This window comes from Chelonus insularis, unplaced genomic scaffold (assembly GCF_013357705.1).
Source record: "Chelonus insularis isolate UGA/USDA-ARS -01 unplaced genomic scaffold, ASM1335770v1 contig_135_pilon, whole genome shotgun sequence".
NCBI lineage: Eukaryota > Metazoa > Arthropoda > Insecta > Hymenoptera > Braconidae > Chelonus > Chelonus insularis.
This window is the reverse complement of record NW_023276376.1, coordinates 33904-51709: the sequence shown is the minus strand read 5'-3', so window position 1 is coordinate 51709 and position 17806 is coordinate 33904. Positions and strand designations below refer to the sequence as shown.

The following is a 17806-nucleotide window of genomic DNA, read 5'->3' as shown; positions in this document are numbered from 1 at the left end:
AATTTATTTAAAGAATTTCAGTTGCTCAAGCACGATGATTGTGGGATAAATTAACGGAAGAAATGTTCAGAAATAGTTAACAAATAATTTAAATTTCAAAAAAGTAATGCATCATCATAAAGTTCAATAAACTACTAATACATTTTGTCGAAAATTTTTTTTTCTTCAACTCTTGTAGATTAGAAGGTAAAATATTAGATGACGATGATGATGCTGGTGATGGAAGATCGATTAATTTTTCAAATTACCTTGAGAAATGAGAAAAAATTATTTGGTTTTGTATATGGGTGTTTTTATATAAGGTAAAACAGATACAGGAGAGAACCATTAGGTCCACACGAGGCCTCGAGAGCACCTCCGGGGCCTTGTCAGTCTTTACTCAAGCTCCTCCGAAAACCAGAAAGTCAGCTTGTCAAATTAATCACGGATGACCAATCCATCAGTAAGAATTTCTGACTGCGGTGGGGATTGCTATATGCTTTACTGTTGTATTCATTGATTTCTCTTTATTTTTTATTTTTTTTTTGTATAAATTATATTCATCATCAATGATTTTCAGTTCGTTATCAATTAGATAAAATATCCTGATAATTTCATCTTTCATCTCATACAAAAGCGTATAATTTAAAAAATTTGACTTTTAAAAATCTCCCTAAAATTGACAATAAGATCAAATGATTAAAAAAAATGATATTTTTTGCTTTTCATATTTCTTTGAAGCTTTTTCAAGTGGAGACTTTAATAGTTATTAATACGAAATTTCCCGTGAGCGATGAGTCACTAGAATAATAATAAAAAATTAAAAAAAAAGAACAGACAAAAATGAAGAAGATAAAAAAGGAATAAGAACAGAGCATATTAAGAATGAAATGTCGAATGTATAAATCTGTACATACACTCAAAAGATATAATACTAAATCCTCTATATACTGTCCCTCATAGTTTTATTTCTTCAATACGGATAATGATGACAAGAAGTGAGAAATATAGAAATACATGGATACAGAATGAACATGATTCAAAGAAACCAGTTTGGTTATACAGGCTACCACAAATCTTTAATGAACTCAGACTAGTTTCTCATATGAATTTTACACGCCTCGGATTAATTGATTATGGAAAACTCAAGAAATTCAGGCTTTACAAAATTGAATCAGACATAGACACGAATAGATTGGAGCAATAAATAAACAAATTCTTTTAAATGAAATCACACTTTCTTTATGATGTATTCAAAATCAAATAAATTTTCATTAAAAACAAACAAATATTACATGACCACCAAAGAAAAAAAAATGATTAAAAAAATCCACGAATATAAATTTCATAAACACTCAAGTGATAGCAGCATGTATGAAGTTTTTTTTTTTTTTTGGAATGGTATTTAATATACATAATGAAATTTGATTTTACACCACCCACATCACAGTAATTTTTCTTTTAAAGAAAAAATAATGAATCTACAAAAGAGAAAGATCAAGTTCGACGTGCTCGAGACACGGGCGTGACGAGTATATGTTCTCCTGACTATCAGTACTCATGATCGTGCGGGCAGGATATGGTAAAGGCATTAAAGGAGATCCCTCTCAGCGTATAACACAGCCACAGTATTAAAGAGAGGCTAATTTTAATATTCAAATTCCACAAGGCTTAAGAGTCTGAATGGAGAATAAGAAGACTCTTGGCGGTCCGTGAAGAGTTCCAGGGCTGGGGAAAGAATCGGGGGAAAAAGGGTATACTATACCAGACGCGCGTATAACCGATTCACGAACTCATAAATTTTAAATTATAGTGAGCAAAAAAGTCCAAATAAAATAACCTAAGATAAAATTAGTATATGTGTATATGTATGTATCTCTATACTAGTGTCATTTCACAATACAATTATCGTTTAAGTGTACTTGTTGTGAGATTGAAAGATTTATTTTACATTATTATAATGAATGGGAATTATATTTGATTAACTTTATGTTCAAAAAATTTTGGAATCTTCGTTCTGGAAAAAAGCATTAATGTCTTTATGTCTGCTGGTCATTTCAACTGAGATAAGACTTTTTTTTTTTAGAATAAAAATAAAATCGTCAATCAAATTATTCTACAAATTAATGTAAATTAAAAAATTAAATGATTAATTAAACGTAATCACTATTATTTTATTTTTTTATCAAGGAATTTTTATTTAGTAAATAATGAATTTGGCAAAACTACATTTTTGGAGATAAAAAAAATGATAAGTAGCTCGAAGTGATTTTACATACTCAAAATTTATACCCCATATGAATTTGATAGTTTCCCATTTTTCTACTTTATTCATAAATTAAACGAAATTTAAACTCTGCTCCTATATTTAATGTAGCATGGGTCGAATTTCTGGAATTAATTCGACATTATGCAATATTCAAATAGACCCCCCGGAATATTTCGTCTAACGAGCAGTGTCTGAGAACATTTCACCCTTTATTTACGGGGAGAAAAAGGACAAATAAAAAATAAAAAGTTGAATTAAAAATAAAAGCTTTAACCAAATGAATCGAATGTTAAAATAAAAAAATTAATATTGTATATGTAAACTCACAGGATCATTATCATAAATTGAAGGACTGTGATTTTTTAATGCTTTCTCTAGATTAGTGAAATCCAAAAGAATCTTCACTTTTTAGTGTATAATAAAACCTTTCGCTATAATTCTTTTTGGCACTATTTTACTTTTGAAATTTTCAGGTAAAGATACTAAGCGGTATATTACATAACATACATATGATCGGTCAAAGTACCATGAGAATGTGTCAAAAATTTTATGTTACCTGCGTCAGCCCTTCTTTTTTATTTGTTTTTCCATTCAGAATAAAAAGGGAAAAAATTTCTAAAAAAGCATTCAGTTAAATTATAGGATAACATTCTATCGCTTGAGATTTTTTTCCCTGACAATATGACTTTAAGAGTTCCAATAAAAAAATTATTCAGCTTTCGTGAAAATTTATTTTTCCATTAAAATATCAACGAATTTGACGTGAAGAAAAATAATAAAAAAAAATGAATTACCCATCATTTAAAAATACTTCAATAATTTTTTTTAAAATTATTTCAGCTATCGGGTGTTTTTTTTATTTATTCTCAAAATCAATCATTGGTCCTTTATAAATCGATAAAATCTTCAGAACAACTGTGTTGCTCCGAATTCCTCTACCACATGTTCTTAATGATTATTTTTACATGCCAAAAAAAAAAAAAAAATCAATACTTTTTTATTCCGGTTAATATGTTAGTGAAATTTATGAAGAAAATTAGAGAGAACAAAAAAAGAAGATAGATATCGTGTAAATTTCAAGTAAAAAAGATACTGTATGGAGAAGAATATTTTTCGTGTCCTGAAAGATTGTGTACGATCCTTTTTCAAAGTCTTACGAGACTAAGAAACTAATATAAAAGAGTGTAATGTAACATATATAGATGCATTTCTTCGCATACACAGCGGGAAGTCTATGTTTCTCGCGTTTCAAGTATTTCTTAGGACCTCCGATCGTTATTCGAGAGCTTCACTCGTACTTTGCATTTCTTTTTTATCTATTTTCTCGTCGTTTTCAAGATTAACAATAATAATAAGGAAAAAACAAAAATCAATCATTGGATAATTTTTTTATTGCGAAAAATATTCTCTAGTTACCAATAAATTATTTTTGTTTACTTCCATTTAAATTGGAGTAACGAATCAAAAAGAAAAACTGTCAATGAAATAAATATTGCTTGGATAAAAAACTCAATTTGTCATGGATTATTAAGTATTTGTTAAATTTTTATCGCTCATTTGGTAGAATTTTTACTGATTTTATGACAGTAAAAATGTAAAAGTAGGGTAAGGTCAATGAAACTCAACCCCAACTTTTGATTTCTGTATAATATGTACTCTTACGAGATACTTAAACCTTTAAACGGGTCACACGGGTGTGCCAGACGTCTGTCTGGGGTCAGATTTCAAATTTGCAGGGAAATCGGTTAACCCCGTGATGTTGAACCGATTTTTCTCAAGGATTAAATCGAGCATAAGTCTTATATACTTTTTTGTAAAATTTTTTTTCCTTTTCGCTATTTCTCTTCTTACGTGAATACCCTCCCTTTAACTGGTGCGTATTCGCAGGTAGAAGATATTATTGTTCGACAATGATTCTACGTGCACGCGTTGTATCTCTATATATGAAGAAATGAATGAAAAGAAAAAAAAAACCTCTCGAGTTGAAGAATAAAAAAAGGGAAAACCAACAGCAAAATGGAAACTAGAAAGAGAGAAAGAGAGTCGAGAGAGAATTGCGAAAAAAATGAAGGATTATAAAAAGTGTAAAAGAAGGTCTGGATTTTTTTATGTCAGAGAATCAAATTGGGGTAAAAGTGAGTTAATAGTCGGTAAAACGGCATTCATTCTTTCTAACCTTGAGGGTTGCATTTTTTTTTCATTCTCATAGATTCTAGCGTTAAAAAGATTGAGGGGTCGTTCTAGGGACAACAATTTACTTCTTAAAATACGGAATTTAAGCAATAGACTTGGTGACAAGAGAAGAGATATATTAAATAGCACATATTAGTAATATAGAGAAAAAAACTGGATAAAAATAGACAAAGTTAAGAGGTCTCATATCTTTATAACTGCAGGGTATTAGTAGATCTGAAAAAAAATTTCTATCAAAAAAATCTAAAGAGAAATTTCTAATTTATTACTACCACACTTTATTAGAAAGTAATCATTTCTTCGAGTGAAATAGAATTTTCATTTAATCAGTAAAATTGAAAACAAAATAAATACTTTGAAAATTATAATATAATTGAAATTTATTGATAGATTTGAATAAGAAATAAAAATATAAATGTCATCATGCAATCTACGTCTTTAATGATAAGTCGATTTTACTCGCTCAATATTGTTTGTAGATTTGTATTCGTTCATAAAAATAAGTCAAACCAACCGACGATATCTCTGAGCGATTAAAGAATAATAGTGATTTATAAAGTCGACAATTTTCCTCTTTTATTTTAAGAAAGAATGAAAGAAAATTGAAAATATATTAATGATAAATTATGTAAAATGTCTTGTTTTAAAATAATATTGATATATTTTATTTTTCAGGAAAAGTCAAAGTTGAAGAAGACAAAGAAGCATCATCAACAGCACCAGGAAGTCCACCAACCCCACCTCATACTCCCCAAAGTCCATCTAGACAAATTCCGTCCGGACATTTATCCCAATCAAGTCAAACAGCCAACTCAACATCTCCAAGTTTACCAGCACACTTTCAAACATTGGCAAACTCACCACTAAGTCAAATACTTTCCCAAAATCCAGCATTAGCTCAACTCTTCCAACAAAACCCATCTTTACTGGCACAGAATCCTCAATTAACACAATTACTTCAACAAAATCTTCAAGCTCACATAGGGAACATATTTTCTCAAAATAACAAGAAAGATGAATCAGAAGAGGTGAGCAAATAGACCAACAACTGGTCTGGTTAATTTTCTTTAAAAATCTTATTTATGTGTAATAATTAATCGGGTCGTTGAACTATAAGTGATAATAAAAAGGAAAATAATGTATTCAATGACATAGCTGTATATGCAAGAAGATGATGCTTCCTCATCTGTTGAATGCGGGTCCCTTTCATTATCAATTATCAGAATTGAAATTCTTGTTATTCATGACTTCCATTCGCCACTTTATTCCCCTTTGGAAAGGCTTTTGTCCGTCTGTTGGACCGGAGCTTGCCGATCAACTTTAATTGTCAATCAGGATTGCTTTACGCATCATTTAAAGACTCATTAAATATAAAAAAAAAATTTTTTCGCAACATTTTTGTAATCTTCCATAAACAGCATATCATTATAACATTCATCCTACTTATTTTAACAAGAAAAATCAGGGCAAGATGGCCATCAAAGACGTTTCATTAGTTAGCTTTTCTGTTTTTGCTTTTCGTTGTGTTTATTATAATAATTCTGAATTTTGATACATGCAACACTTATTGCATATATTTATATGTATATTTCTTCACTACTCGCATCTTGTTCTGGTTCGCGAGTGGGCGACACACAACCTGATGTAGTGACCAATGAAAAATATTTTTATGAGAATTAAAATCTGTTATTAAATGTTATGATTCAAGTTATGGTTCTACGTACATATGTCGGTATACGAGCTATATAATTGTGCATGCGTAAGAGTGTGAGAAGAAAAAAATGACGACGAAGATGAAAAGAAAATGAAACAAATCGATGAAAGAACTTGGTACGAAGACGAGACGATCGACTCATGATGTGTTGCTTCAGGCGTTTTGTTCGTTAAGGTTAACTGCTGGCCGTTAAAATTTCATTCGCTATGAACGATTAACGATGAAACAATAGATTGTTCGAGGAAAGTCATCTGAAGAATTGAAATCGTCAGCATCTGATATATCATCAATATTAATAATTTTTACTTTACGTAAGAGACCAGCAATTGTTTCACTGAATATTTCTAGACTTGGAGATCTTTTTTGTATTGTTATCGAGCTTTATTTAAATATTTAACTTTATATCAAAACATGAAAGAGAGAGAAAGAGAGAGAGAAAAAAAAACAAATACCAGGCAATGTTTGTCAATAAAATTTTAAAATTCAAGTAACATGAAAAATAAAAGTTTTCACGTGTATATACATAAAAAGATGTATTGCCAATGTGCGGAGAATCCTTTCGTGTAGAGTAGTGAAAAGAAGAATTGAAATTATTCCTCCGATTTTTGTCGTGTCGTTTACATTATTTTCGCCTTTGAATATTAATGGGCATATGCTCTGTGCTCTGCTAGCGTTATGGCAAGAAGTAACAGCGACGTATAATACTCGACTCTTAACGTTATTCTATTGTTTGCAAATCAGCTCTATTGTTTTCTCATATACCTACGTCGAGTACCACCGTGCCCCGCAGAGTCTCTCCGTACTGCTGCTGGCGCCCCTTTACCCTACAACTGATTCCACTTTATCATTTTTCTTCTTTGCGTTGCGTCTTTGCTAGCCTCCTGCCACTCTTTCTTATCTTTCTTCTAATTTTTCTCTTTTCGTATTCTTGGATGATATTTATTTCCTTTTTTTTTCTAGGACAATGATTATTTGTGATCAAATACGAGTTTATAACATAGTTATCATGTTGAGCGATGGATGTGATAAAATTGATCTGCATAAAAGATAGCAAATGTCTAACATTTACATTATATATTGCCTAAAGATTTTTTATTTCTGTTATTTATGAACTGTTGGGCTTCGGATAAAATTTATTGTGGCTTTAAATATAGCAATTTTATTGCAAAGTGATCAATTAGAACAATTATTTCAAACTTTAAATATAAAGATAGCAAAGCAGTAGAATATTTTTATATTTATTGACAAGTAATTGAGTTTAATAAGAAAATTTTGAATTTTTTTTTTTTTGCATAAAATTGAATATAAAAAAATAGAAGTTATTTTATGATAAGAAATTTTATTTAATGAAAAAATCAATATTTTTGCCATGGAATAAATTTTTTAAATTTGTTAAAAATTTGATAAAATTGTTTCCAGTAAGATCCTTAATATGTCAAAAGATTGCATAAAAAAAATAATAAATACACAATCATTCTTATAATACATTTTAATATGGCTTCGGAAATCGTATATTTGTACAATGTAAATTGCATTCACTAGGTTTCTATCAAACTTAAATGCAAAAAAATTTAATTTATCAAAAAAAAAGAAACTTGAGTTTATTGCAAAAAACATGATTTTTTTGAATTCCTGAAAATGTATTAAATCGGTTCATCAACCTTTGGTTAATATATTTGTAACCATGACAATTAGCGTATAATCGAAATTCTAATTAATTTGAGAGCTCATACTTGCGTTCTTTCTCACTCTCAACATATCGTGTATTATTCTGATTTGCTTAAGTATGGAAAGAGAGAAGAGAAAATTCAAAGCTATAGCCGGAAGCTCGTTTAAATATTCGATGTCATTGCACGCTCTAAAGCAAGGTCACTGATCCTCAACACAACAGAAGTGTTTGTCGTTTAAAATCTTTAATATCCAACTTAATTCTGGCAGTTTCTCGAAAACCGGAAATCACATTCTATCTATTGAATTGATAATTAGTTTCTATTTCGATATCATTTAATAATATGCTAAATGTAAATATTGCTTTACGAGTTGTTTTCTTCTTAAATAGTTTTATTCAATTTATTTTTTAGGTCCCATCAACGATCGCCAGCTTAGCAGCGATGAAAGTGGAAGGATCTGATTCTAAAGTTTCCGGTAAGTTGAATATATTAAATTTTTTTTACTATTTCAATTTATCTTTCATCACACATTATTAAATCTCTAAAAAAGAAAAAAAAATTAAAAAAATAAGGAAGAGTATTTAGGTAAATTATAATAAGCTTTTTATAAAAAAAGGGAACTTCCCCTTTTAATAGAAATATCCGCTTACTACATCATTTCATAGGATAGGAAAGAATCATTAAGGAAATTTAGCAACGAAAAAATAAACGTAATGGCCAAAGGCTTCTATATAAATAGATTCCCACATCAAATCAATTTCCTTCCTACCCACAAAGCATCAAAAAAATTTCAATTCACATATAATTAAAATGTGCAATTGAATACAAATTGATTTATTAATGTCATTCTCACCACGGATTTTAACCAGACAATTTTTCAATGATTGTGACTCTGTTAACTATAAGAGAGCAGAAAGAAAAAGAAGAAGAAGAAAAAGAAGAAGTGAAAGAACAGAGAGCATTAAAAGAGTATAAGGGAATATATTTATAATATAAAATAATATGAAGAATAATAATACAATAAGAGGGAAGGAGAGTTTTGAATAATAAAAAAAGCAGTAGAGGTAAAATAAGTGTAGAGCATAAGAGTGAGATAGTTTGAGAGACCAGCAGCAATCAAAGTTGATTAAGCCCACAACTGGGGAATCTGTGGGACCAGTGTCTCACGCCAATCTCGCCCAATCAGCCCCGGTTGGCCGGGGAGATTTAAAAAATAGAATGCCTACTGTCAATTGTCCCATAATTTAAATAAATCGAATAAATGGACAAAGTGGCCAATTAGAGTAGTTGCTAGTTGCTGCTTTAACGTATTATTCTCTTTCTCGCAAGCTCTCTTTCTCTTTCTTTTTCTTAACTTATTCTTTCATGGATTCTTTCTCTTTTCTTATTGTAAACTTCTCTTTCGATAGGTTAAGTGTCTTTTCATGTTAATTCATCACCCCTTATAATCACTGTCACAACCTATTCACCAGTAAAATGACATTTTCGTTGTTGTGTGCAATATTCACTTTTATCTTGGCTCTTTAGTGCAATTCGATTTTGCAATTGGTTTACTTCAAATGAGTTTTTATATTAATACCAATCAAAATGACTTTCTTAACTTGAGTTGAGAGACAACATCGGTTTAAGATGATCTCAATGATGAAATAATGAGAAAGGGGGACAGAATTAATGGTTACGTGATAAACTTTATGCTTGCAAGCTTGCCAGGTCATTCTCGCGCCAAGAAACAACTTAATATAGGTATAGATAATTTATAATAGGCTAGGTATTTAACGGATAAACTATGTACTCTTTATATTTATTACATATTAACTCTTTCAATTCATTCATTAGAAGGATAATAATTGCAATCAATTATTTTATTACAATCATTGAAGATAAAAGAAAAATTTATAAATCACTATCCTGAGAGAAATTTCTCTGTAATAAAAATGACTGTAGAGTTTTGTTCCCAGGATATATCAGTCTGTTAGGATTAATTATCAAGCAAAAAGTGCATTTTTAACCTTAATTTAATGAAATTTGTTTCGAGGATTGAGAAAGTTTTTTTCCTTTGAATGTAGCAAAAATGGAATTTTATTAATATCTTTTTTAAAATATTTCTATCAAAGTATTTACTAATCAGATGATGATAAATTTACAAACACAAAGTCCTTGTGATGCGTCGTTGGACACAAAAAAAAAGATTTAAAATTCTGCAAGAACAAAAAATAGACTGTTGACTATTATGAATGTGAGTTTAAAGTGTTATTTTGTGTATAAAATTTTTTAAGAAAAATTTAAGTCAATTGGAGTAGTGTGTTATATGTGAAACGTTAGAGTCGACATTCTTTAGTTAGGGGGTTGAAAGGTTCCCGGTCGGCATATAGGGTAGGGGGGTAAGTCGTCGTATATAAACTAAAAGAGAACTCATGGTGTTCCTTAATACGGCCGTTAGTCGAGTGGCCATTGGCTCTGAGCCGATTCAAGAATGGCCGAAATTAATAAAAAGTTGAAGAACGATAAATTAGGCTGCCGGCGCGCGAGAAAGAGGCCCACAAACGAACTACATATCGTTTTGATTCAAAATAAGCCGACTATGGTTCTCAGGAGGGCGATAATAAATTTCAAATATAAAATTTCTAATCAGTTCTTTTGGGCTTCCAAGAGTTTTTTATGCATTTTTTTGCCAGAGTTCCATTGTGTCTGGGATTGCCAAAAATCCCATCATTTCGATAAACATCTCATCTTACTATATAGAAATATTTCATTTCTTTGAAATACTTTTATGTTTCTACTCTATTTTCTATTTGTTTTTATCAGATTACGGTCTATAAAAATAATGAATACTGCATTTTGAATTTATTTAGCGAAAAAAATTTTACAACTTATCATTAAGTCATTTTCAAATCACGTTTAATGTTACTTGAGTAGACTAAAAGTGTTAAAAAAATATTTTAATATATAAGTTTCGAGGACAGTAAGATTATACGTTTGCCAATAGTTTCTCAAGTTTCTTTTCCGATCTATTGTGTAGTAGATCGGGGTCAACTACGCTGCATTCGACATTTATTTGAACCCTAAATATGGGTGTACTAAATTAAATATCTGTCTCCGCAATGTTAAAAATTTCGCAATCAAATGTATCACTATTTTTTTTTTTAATTAGTTTTATAATATATATATATATATATATATATATATATATCGATGAATCCTCTGCTAAATTTATTTCTAGGTAATCTTGAATTGAGACATTATTTTTTATTCCAAGACTCTCATCAACTCCTAAACCCAAGCTCAATACAAAAAAAAACGGCAACATTGAATTATTATATAACCTTTACAATAACTTTTTTAAAAATTGTCCTCATTTTTCAGTGCACTTGATCATTCTTCTTTGTAATTAATCATTTTTTTAAACTTTAACTTCATGTTCATTCATGTCATTGAAGTTTTTGCTCATAAAAAAATGTTCTTTTTTTTTCAAATTGTTGTGATCAATTATTCAATGATGATGATATTTATAATTGATGAGTACACCTTTCAGATGACGTACAACCGAGAAACTTTATCGTTTTTGCACAAAAAACGAATCCAAGTAATTTTTAGCCACTGTTACATGTATCAAACTCCAAATTTAGATCTATTGACTCAAAATATTGAGTATTTTATCTAAATTTAACTCGTTTTTATAAAGAAGGACTTATCTATGTGCCAAATAATTCAAATGGAATTGAAGAAATTTAAAAAATATTCTAAATTTAATTGAGTCGCGAGACTGAAGCTTTCGAAATCGTTCAGGCTGCCAATGCTTGAGTGAAAAATAGATGTTCGATTCTGTTGAGATGTTAAGATGTTAGAGAAGTTAGTAGAAGAGAGGGAAAAAGAAAAAGAAGTACAAGAAGAAGAAGAAAAAGAAGAAGGAAACACGTATTAGGGATGGCAGACCGAATCATTTTAAACGTATAAAGATACTACATGATGCGTAGAGGTCAGGCTTTTTTACTCAAGACAAGATCGCGGAAGAAACATGAAAGATAAATAAATTAAATAAAACACTCTGTGACATTAAGACATTAATAGATCCATTTTCGAATTTTTATAAATATTTATTTTTTCGTTCAAACATTTCCTTTTCAGTTGTGCTATTTTTTTTATCACATTCTCCTTTCATTACTACTAATTCATTTTGATAACATTTGCTCCAATTTTTTTTATCATCAATTACGATTAATAGACTCGTGATATTTATGGTATTTTGATATGTTATTATAATCTTAATAAGAAACAGGAAAAAGTTATTTATTCTGTCACACGCTTATAATTATAAATGATATTTTAAAGATAAAATGTCAATATTTTGAGAATGGAATGGATTTTTGATTGAAAGGAAAAAGGAATTTTGAAAAAAAATATGTAAATGAAAATGAAAAAAAGTAGTTTATAGTTATTGATGTGAGGTGAGTTGTGAAAGTGCGTTGTAAAGTTTATTGATCCATCACCATGCCCCCAATTACTCAAAGGCGGCGGCGGCGGCAGGGAGAAATGAATGAAGTGAGAGTAATATAGAAAGAGAGGGGAGTATGAAATGCATTTCATCGGGAAGTTTACAGTAGTACAACAACGAGTACATTCACTTACACAAATTCATTTTAATTTTGTCAGTTTATAAATAATTATAACCCTTGTAATTTTATTACACAGTAACTAGATATTTTAAGTAAAGAATAAAATTGGAAAGTAAGAAGTGATAAGATTGGTACAAAAAAAAGAAATAATCAACTTGAAAAAAATTAATGAAAGAATATTAAAAGAACATATGTGCTTCCTGAACCCTTCGAATAATTACTTTTTTTTTCTTAAAATATCAAATGTCTGTTTTGATAGCAATTTACTGCCATATAGCGAAAAATTTTAATGAAACAAAATCTCACGGCTCCAAAATTATTCAAACAGTTGAACAATGACGATAAAAATAAAAGTATAGAGTATATATATATATATATAAGATTCTTGTAGAAAGTAAAAGTCTTAAATCCACTCGACCCCCCCGGTTTTTTATTTGAATTTGTCGAAAGGGTTCAATTCTGTTTATTTTCAAGGATACCGAAGGGTGTCCCCCTTCTTTTTATTTCTATGTTCATATATGTAGCTAATGTGAAACACACATATAGGCACCCTGATGGTACTTATTGCCTGAAAAAACGAACGTTGTCACGCAGTTAAAACTTTACAAAAAAAAGAGGAGAAAGAAAGAAAATTTCATCTATATATATTAAGAGGGGGTGGAAAGAAAGGGACAGGAGTCTATAGAATTTAAGGGCATTAAGTAGTAGGTTTCAAACAAAATCCATATAATATAAACGAGGGTGATTAAAACTACGAGAACGATAGAGGAAAAAATGGAGCCCTTTAATAATATTTTTTTTTAATTTCAAGTTTTTGAAATGAAAAAAAAAAAAATCAATCAACTTCTTCAAAAATGATTGGTAAAATTTTTCTCTTCTATTTACAGACTCACCACCAGTTAGAGATGATAATAAATTAGTTGATAAATTTTTAAGAGACAAGATTCATATTATTATGAGACAAAGTGTTAACATATATTACAAGGGTGGTAAGTGTGTTGACCATCCGTAACGTTTATTCTTACTCTCTAGATATTTGTAAAGCACGAGGTGCTAAACGACTTCTCTAATGCTAGGAAAGAGCAAAACAGGAGTCAGAATAGCGGAGTAAAATGTAATTTTAACACAAATAACGCGCGCCGTCGTCAGTTAAAGATTCAAATGCGTATTTCGCTGACGAAGACAAGAACAGACAATAAGTCGGAGACATTTGTGCATCTTAGAATAGTTTAGTATCCGCCTGCTTCTTACTTTACATCTCTCATATATGCTTCCCTTTGAATATTCCTTTTTTTATGCAAACATATTCCCTTGTTTTTCTCACTTCCTCTACTCCCTTTACACACTGACTAGCATTTATGAGTTGCTTCAAGACATAAGACAAGTTTCCACGAATCTTCACTCACTTTTCAAATTAATAATTAAAATATTTTCATCTCCCTTAAAGTCTCATTTCTTCTGATTATATTCATCAATGAGAATTGAATATTTGCAAACATTTTATGTAATTACTTTTATAATAAATTTTAAACTTAATCTTTGAAAACAAAAGATCATTTAGTAGTAATGAATTAAATAAATCAGTTTTTTCAAGTGCAATTACATACAGAAATTGATTGAAATTATGTAAACTCACGTTTTTATGAATAGATACACGTGTGTTGTATTTCATTCCTGCAGCATACAGTATGTGTAATAATATGTAGTTAGATAAAGGGTTATTCAGGCGGACCAACTACGGATTAAATGATAAAATAGTTGAGAAAAAAAATCGAGACATAGAAAAATTGAGAGAGACAGAGCAAAAGACAGGAGTAAAAAGACCCCTAAAATACAGACTCTTTTCAATCTTGCTTTTTGAAAAATTTTTCAACTTATTTCTGTCTCCTTTTCTTTATCTCACTCTCTTTTTCTCGCTTATATCTACACTCTTTTAATCTGATTTTTTTTGACTGGGTCGCGCGAGTTTTAAGAACTCTGAAAAACGAATGAGAATAAAGGGTTCCCCCTGAGTTTGAAAAGGCGGCGGAGGTTATATAGAAGGGCAAGCTACTACGGGTTCGAATAGAATTCAAACTCACACACGCGCATAAATTTCAAAGATGCATTTCATTCTTACGCAGGAACACGTGTGTGTATGTACATGTGGAGGCTTGTCATATTTTTTAAGATTTGCTGTTTAAGCTCAGGCACGTTTTCTTATTGAAATGATATTTCTGTTCACGAAAATCCTCTGATAATCTAGATAATTCAACTTTTTTTTCTGATTTTTACCCTGTTCTTATTGTAATATTTTCTTAATATGAATAAATTATTAATTATTAAAATAATAATTCACTTAATCGTCCAATAAAAATTTATTAATAAAGAAATACTTTAGTCATTTTATCTTGAATTTTAGAATTAAATTGATCGGTTACTTTGAAAGTAAAACAGTAATTTTTAAGTTTAAATACATATCAAAATAGTAGAAACCTACATAAATATTTTTGTTACAGCTTTACTGAGGCAGAGTATGTCACCAGTCGCAGCAGACAACCTTATCGGCACCAAGTCTACTATTTCCCAGCCGGCAATTGACTACTCGCGATATGTTCGTCGATTCTCATCAGGTCAAGAATGTGGAAGTTCTTATTGCAAAGAACTTGGCTGTCGTGAACACTTTCACTGCCTAGATTGCAGTGGTCGAGTTTTTGTCAAAAAAGAAGAAATGATTAGACATTTTAAATGGCATAAAAAAAGAGATGAATCATTGCAACATGGTTTCATGAGGTATTCTCCAACTGATGATTGCTCTGAAAGACATCCCTCTCGATCATGTCCACACAATCGAAAGCAAACTCACTACCACTGTATTCATGAAAACTGCGATAAAGTTTACATTTCAACATCTGACGTTCAAATGCACGCTAATTATCATCGTAAAGATTCAGCTATTATTCAAGAAGGTTTCCAAAGATTTCGTGCTACTGAAAATTGTGGAACAGAGTATTGTCCTTTTGCAGGACAACGAACAACTCATTTCCACTGTCGAAGAATGGGATGTCGGTTTACATTTAAAAATAAAGCCGACATGGATAAACATAAATCTTATCATATCAAAGACGAACAGCTTTCACGTGATGGATTTAAAAAATTTATGAAATCAGAAACTTGTCCTTTCGATCAATGTCGATTCTCTCGTGTGTGCAATCACATACATTGCATCCGACCCCACTGTAGTTATGTTTTACATTCATCTGGCCAACTTTTTTCTCACAAACGGAAACATGAAAGACATGAGTCTGAACTTGCGTATCGTAAATATAAGCAAGGAACAAATCCTAGATCTAGTTGGGAAGATTTTAACAATCAAGGTCTACTAAGTATGAACGGCGAAAATTCTAATGAAGATCAAGGGTCTCCAGCTTTTTATACTCTGGATGATTCCTTTCAAAGTGCTAGTGATTTAGCTATAGATTTGACTGCTTCGGCTGCTAGTACACCTGGGCCATTTACTGCTAGCAGTAGTTCTTTGGCTGAGCCACCCCAATCACCCCAACAACAATTAACTCCCGGTGAATTGACTTATTTAGCACCAGCTTCTGCTGATTGTTCGTGTAATTATAATCAAGAACATCATCATTGTGCTTTAGACCAATGTGGAGCAACACTAAGAGATCCTAAAGAAGTGAGAGAACATCTTCGAGAACATGAAACCCAAGAGCGTATTACTGATGCTTTCTTTGAAGAAGGAGGATGTGATGATTCATGTCCGTATTCTGATAAAGAAAAACATTATCACTGTAATTGGGAAAATTGTAAAGAAGTTATTTTGGCTACTGATAAACCTTTTAGAAGACTTCAACATTACAAAATTCACGAATATAGCAAACAATTAAATTTGAGTTCATCGACACAAATATTATCGTCAGATGTAACTCTAACACATTTAACTAATATTGATGCCATGTTTAGGCGAAAAAGAGGAAGACCACCAAAAAATCGAGTTATTGAAATTTGGTCTGGTGGAGGAGATCCAGCAGGTCAAACTCAAGATTTTCCTCAAGCCATATTTACCAGCTTTAAATTACCTAAACCTAATGCACCACCTGTTCATCCTATTATTGATGATCGTGAAGACAACTCTTCACCAGAAAACAGCATTGAAGAACCAGAAGGCTTCGCCACATATCATCCAGACTCCTGTCCTGATCCTGCTTGTGTCATTAGATCAACGAGACATCATCACTGTTTACAATCTCGTTGTCATTTTGTAACGGATCGGTCAGATCAACTATTGATGCATAGTAAAGATTTTCATGACAACGTTGATATCCCTCCCGGTTTTGCTTTCTTTGACAAACTGGTTGACTGTCGGCTTCCTGAATGTCATAGCAATAGAGTTCATCGACATTATCATTGTACAAGACCTAATTGTGGTTACTCATTTGTACGATACTCTACAATAGCTCAGCATGAAAAACAACACATTGAAGCACAACAGCAACAAACATCACTTGACAATGATGGTAATCAAGATGTTCAACAAGTACATCATGAAAAACCAAGAATTCAAGTGAAAAATCCTGCTGAATTAATAGAAAAACCTGAAATTAATCCTGAAGAAAAATCTTGCGGTCTCCTCGACATCAAGGAAGAAGAAGTGACGGGTCTAGATTCTAATAAAACTACCGGTAAGTTTAATTTTTAATAGAGTTTTCCATCACTCATATAAAAATATTCAATGCCACACGACAAAATTTTTTTTTCTTTGGAGTGTATGTATGGTTGAGTTATGTATGTAAATGTAAATATAAATTTAAAAAGAAAAAGATAGCAAGAAACTTTTCAAAGAATAATGAATAAAAAATTCTATGACAATTTGGTCAATAAATTTTTTATAAATATATATATATATCATAAATATTAAGAAATTCACAAATTAGATATTTATCATTCTTATTAGAACACATGCATGATGCACGTACTAAAATTTCAACACGTTAGAAAAAATCACTATAGAATGTTTTTTTTTTCTTTTTTTTCTGATTGTGTGTTATGTATTACAGTGAAAATAGTATGATGAATGTCAATATTTAATTTATTAGTAAGGTGGTTGTATTATAGTATCATAGTGGGTGGTATATTTCAAGTGTTGGTTGTCTTTGGTTGATTGTTGTTAGTGGTGAGGGCGGCTGGCACCTATTACCCGGTCAGTGGACCACCAAACGAACCCGCACTACCGAGCGCCATGCTATCCATGCGAGCTTCCGGGCACCAAGGTTCGTCTTGATTACTAGTTTTGTTCTATCAGTCTTTTTGAACAGATAACTTATAAATTTGCAACCATTATTTTAATATAATTTTATCATTTATTTTAAAACTT

General features: G+C 30.7%; 1 protein-coding gene across 3 annotated transcripts in view; it reads left to right on the top strand.

The window, feature by feature from the left end:
- LOC118074393 (uncharacterized) overlaps window positions 1-17806 on the top strand; it is a 38542-nt gene that overhangs the window by 19106 nt on the left and 1630 nt on the right. For 2 of the 3 annotated variants that reach the window (XM_035095568.1, XM_035095567.1), the window contains 4 exons: window positions 5117-5469; window positions 8237-8300; window positions 14937-17114; window positions 17604-17702. In XM_035095568.1, the coding sequence (XP_034951459.1) occupies window positions 5117-5469; window positions 8237-8300; window positions 14937-17114; window positions 17604-17702 (2694 nt within the window). The remainder of the gene's footprint in view (window positions 1-5116; window positions 5470-8236; window positions 8301-14936; window positions 17115-17603; window positions 17703-17806) is intronic. The other variant, XM_035095569.1, reaches the window with a different exon arrangement.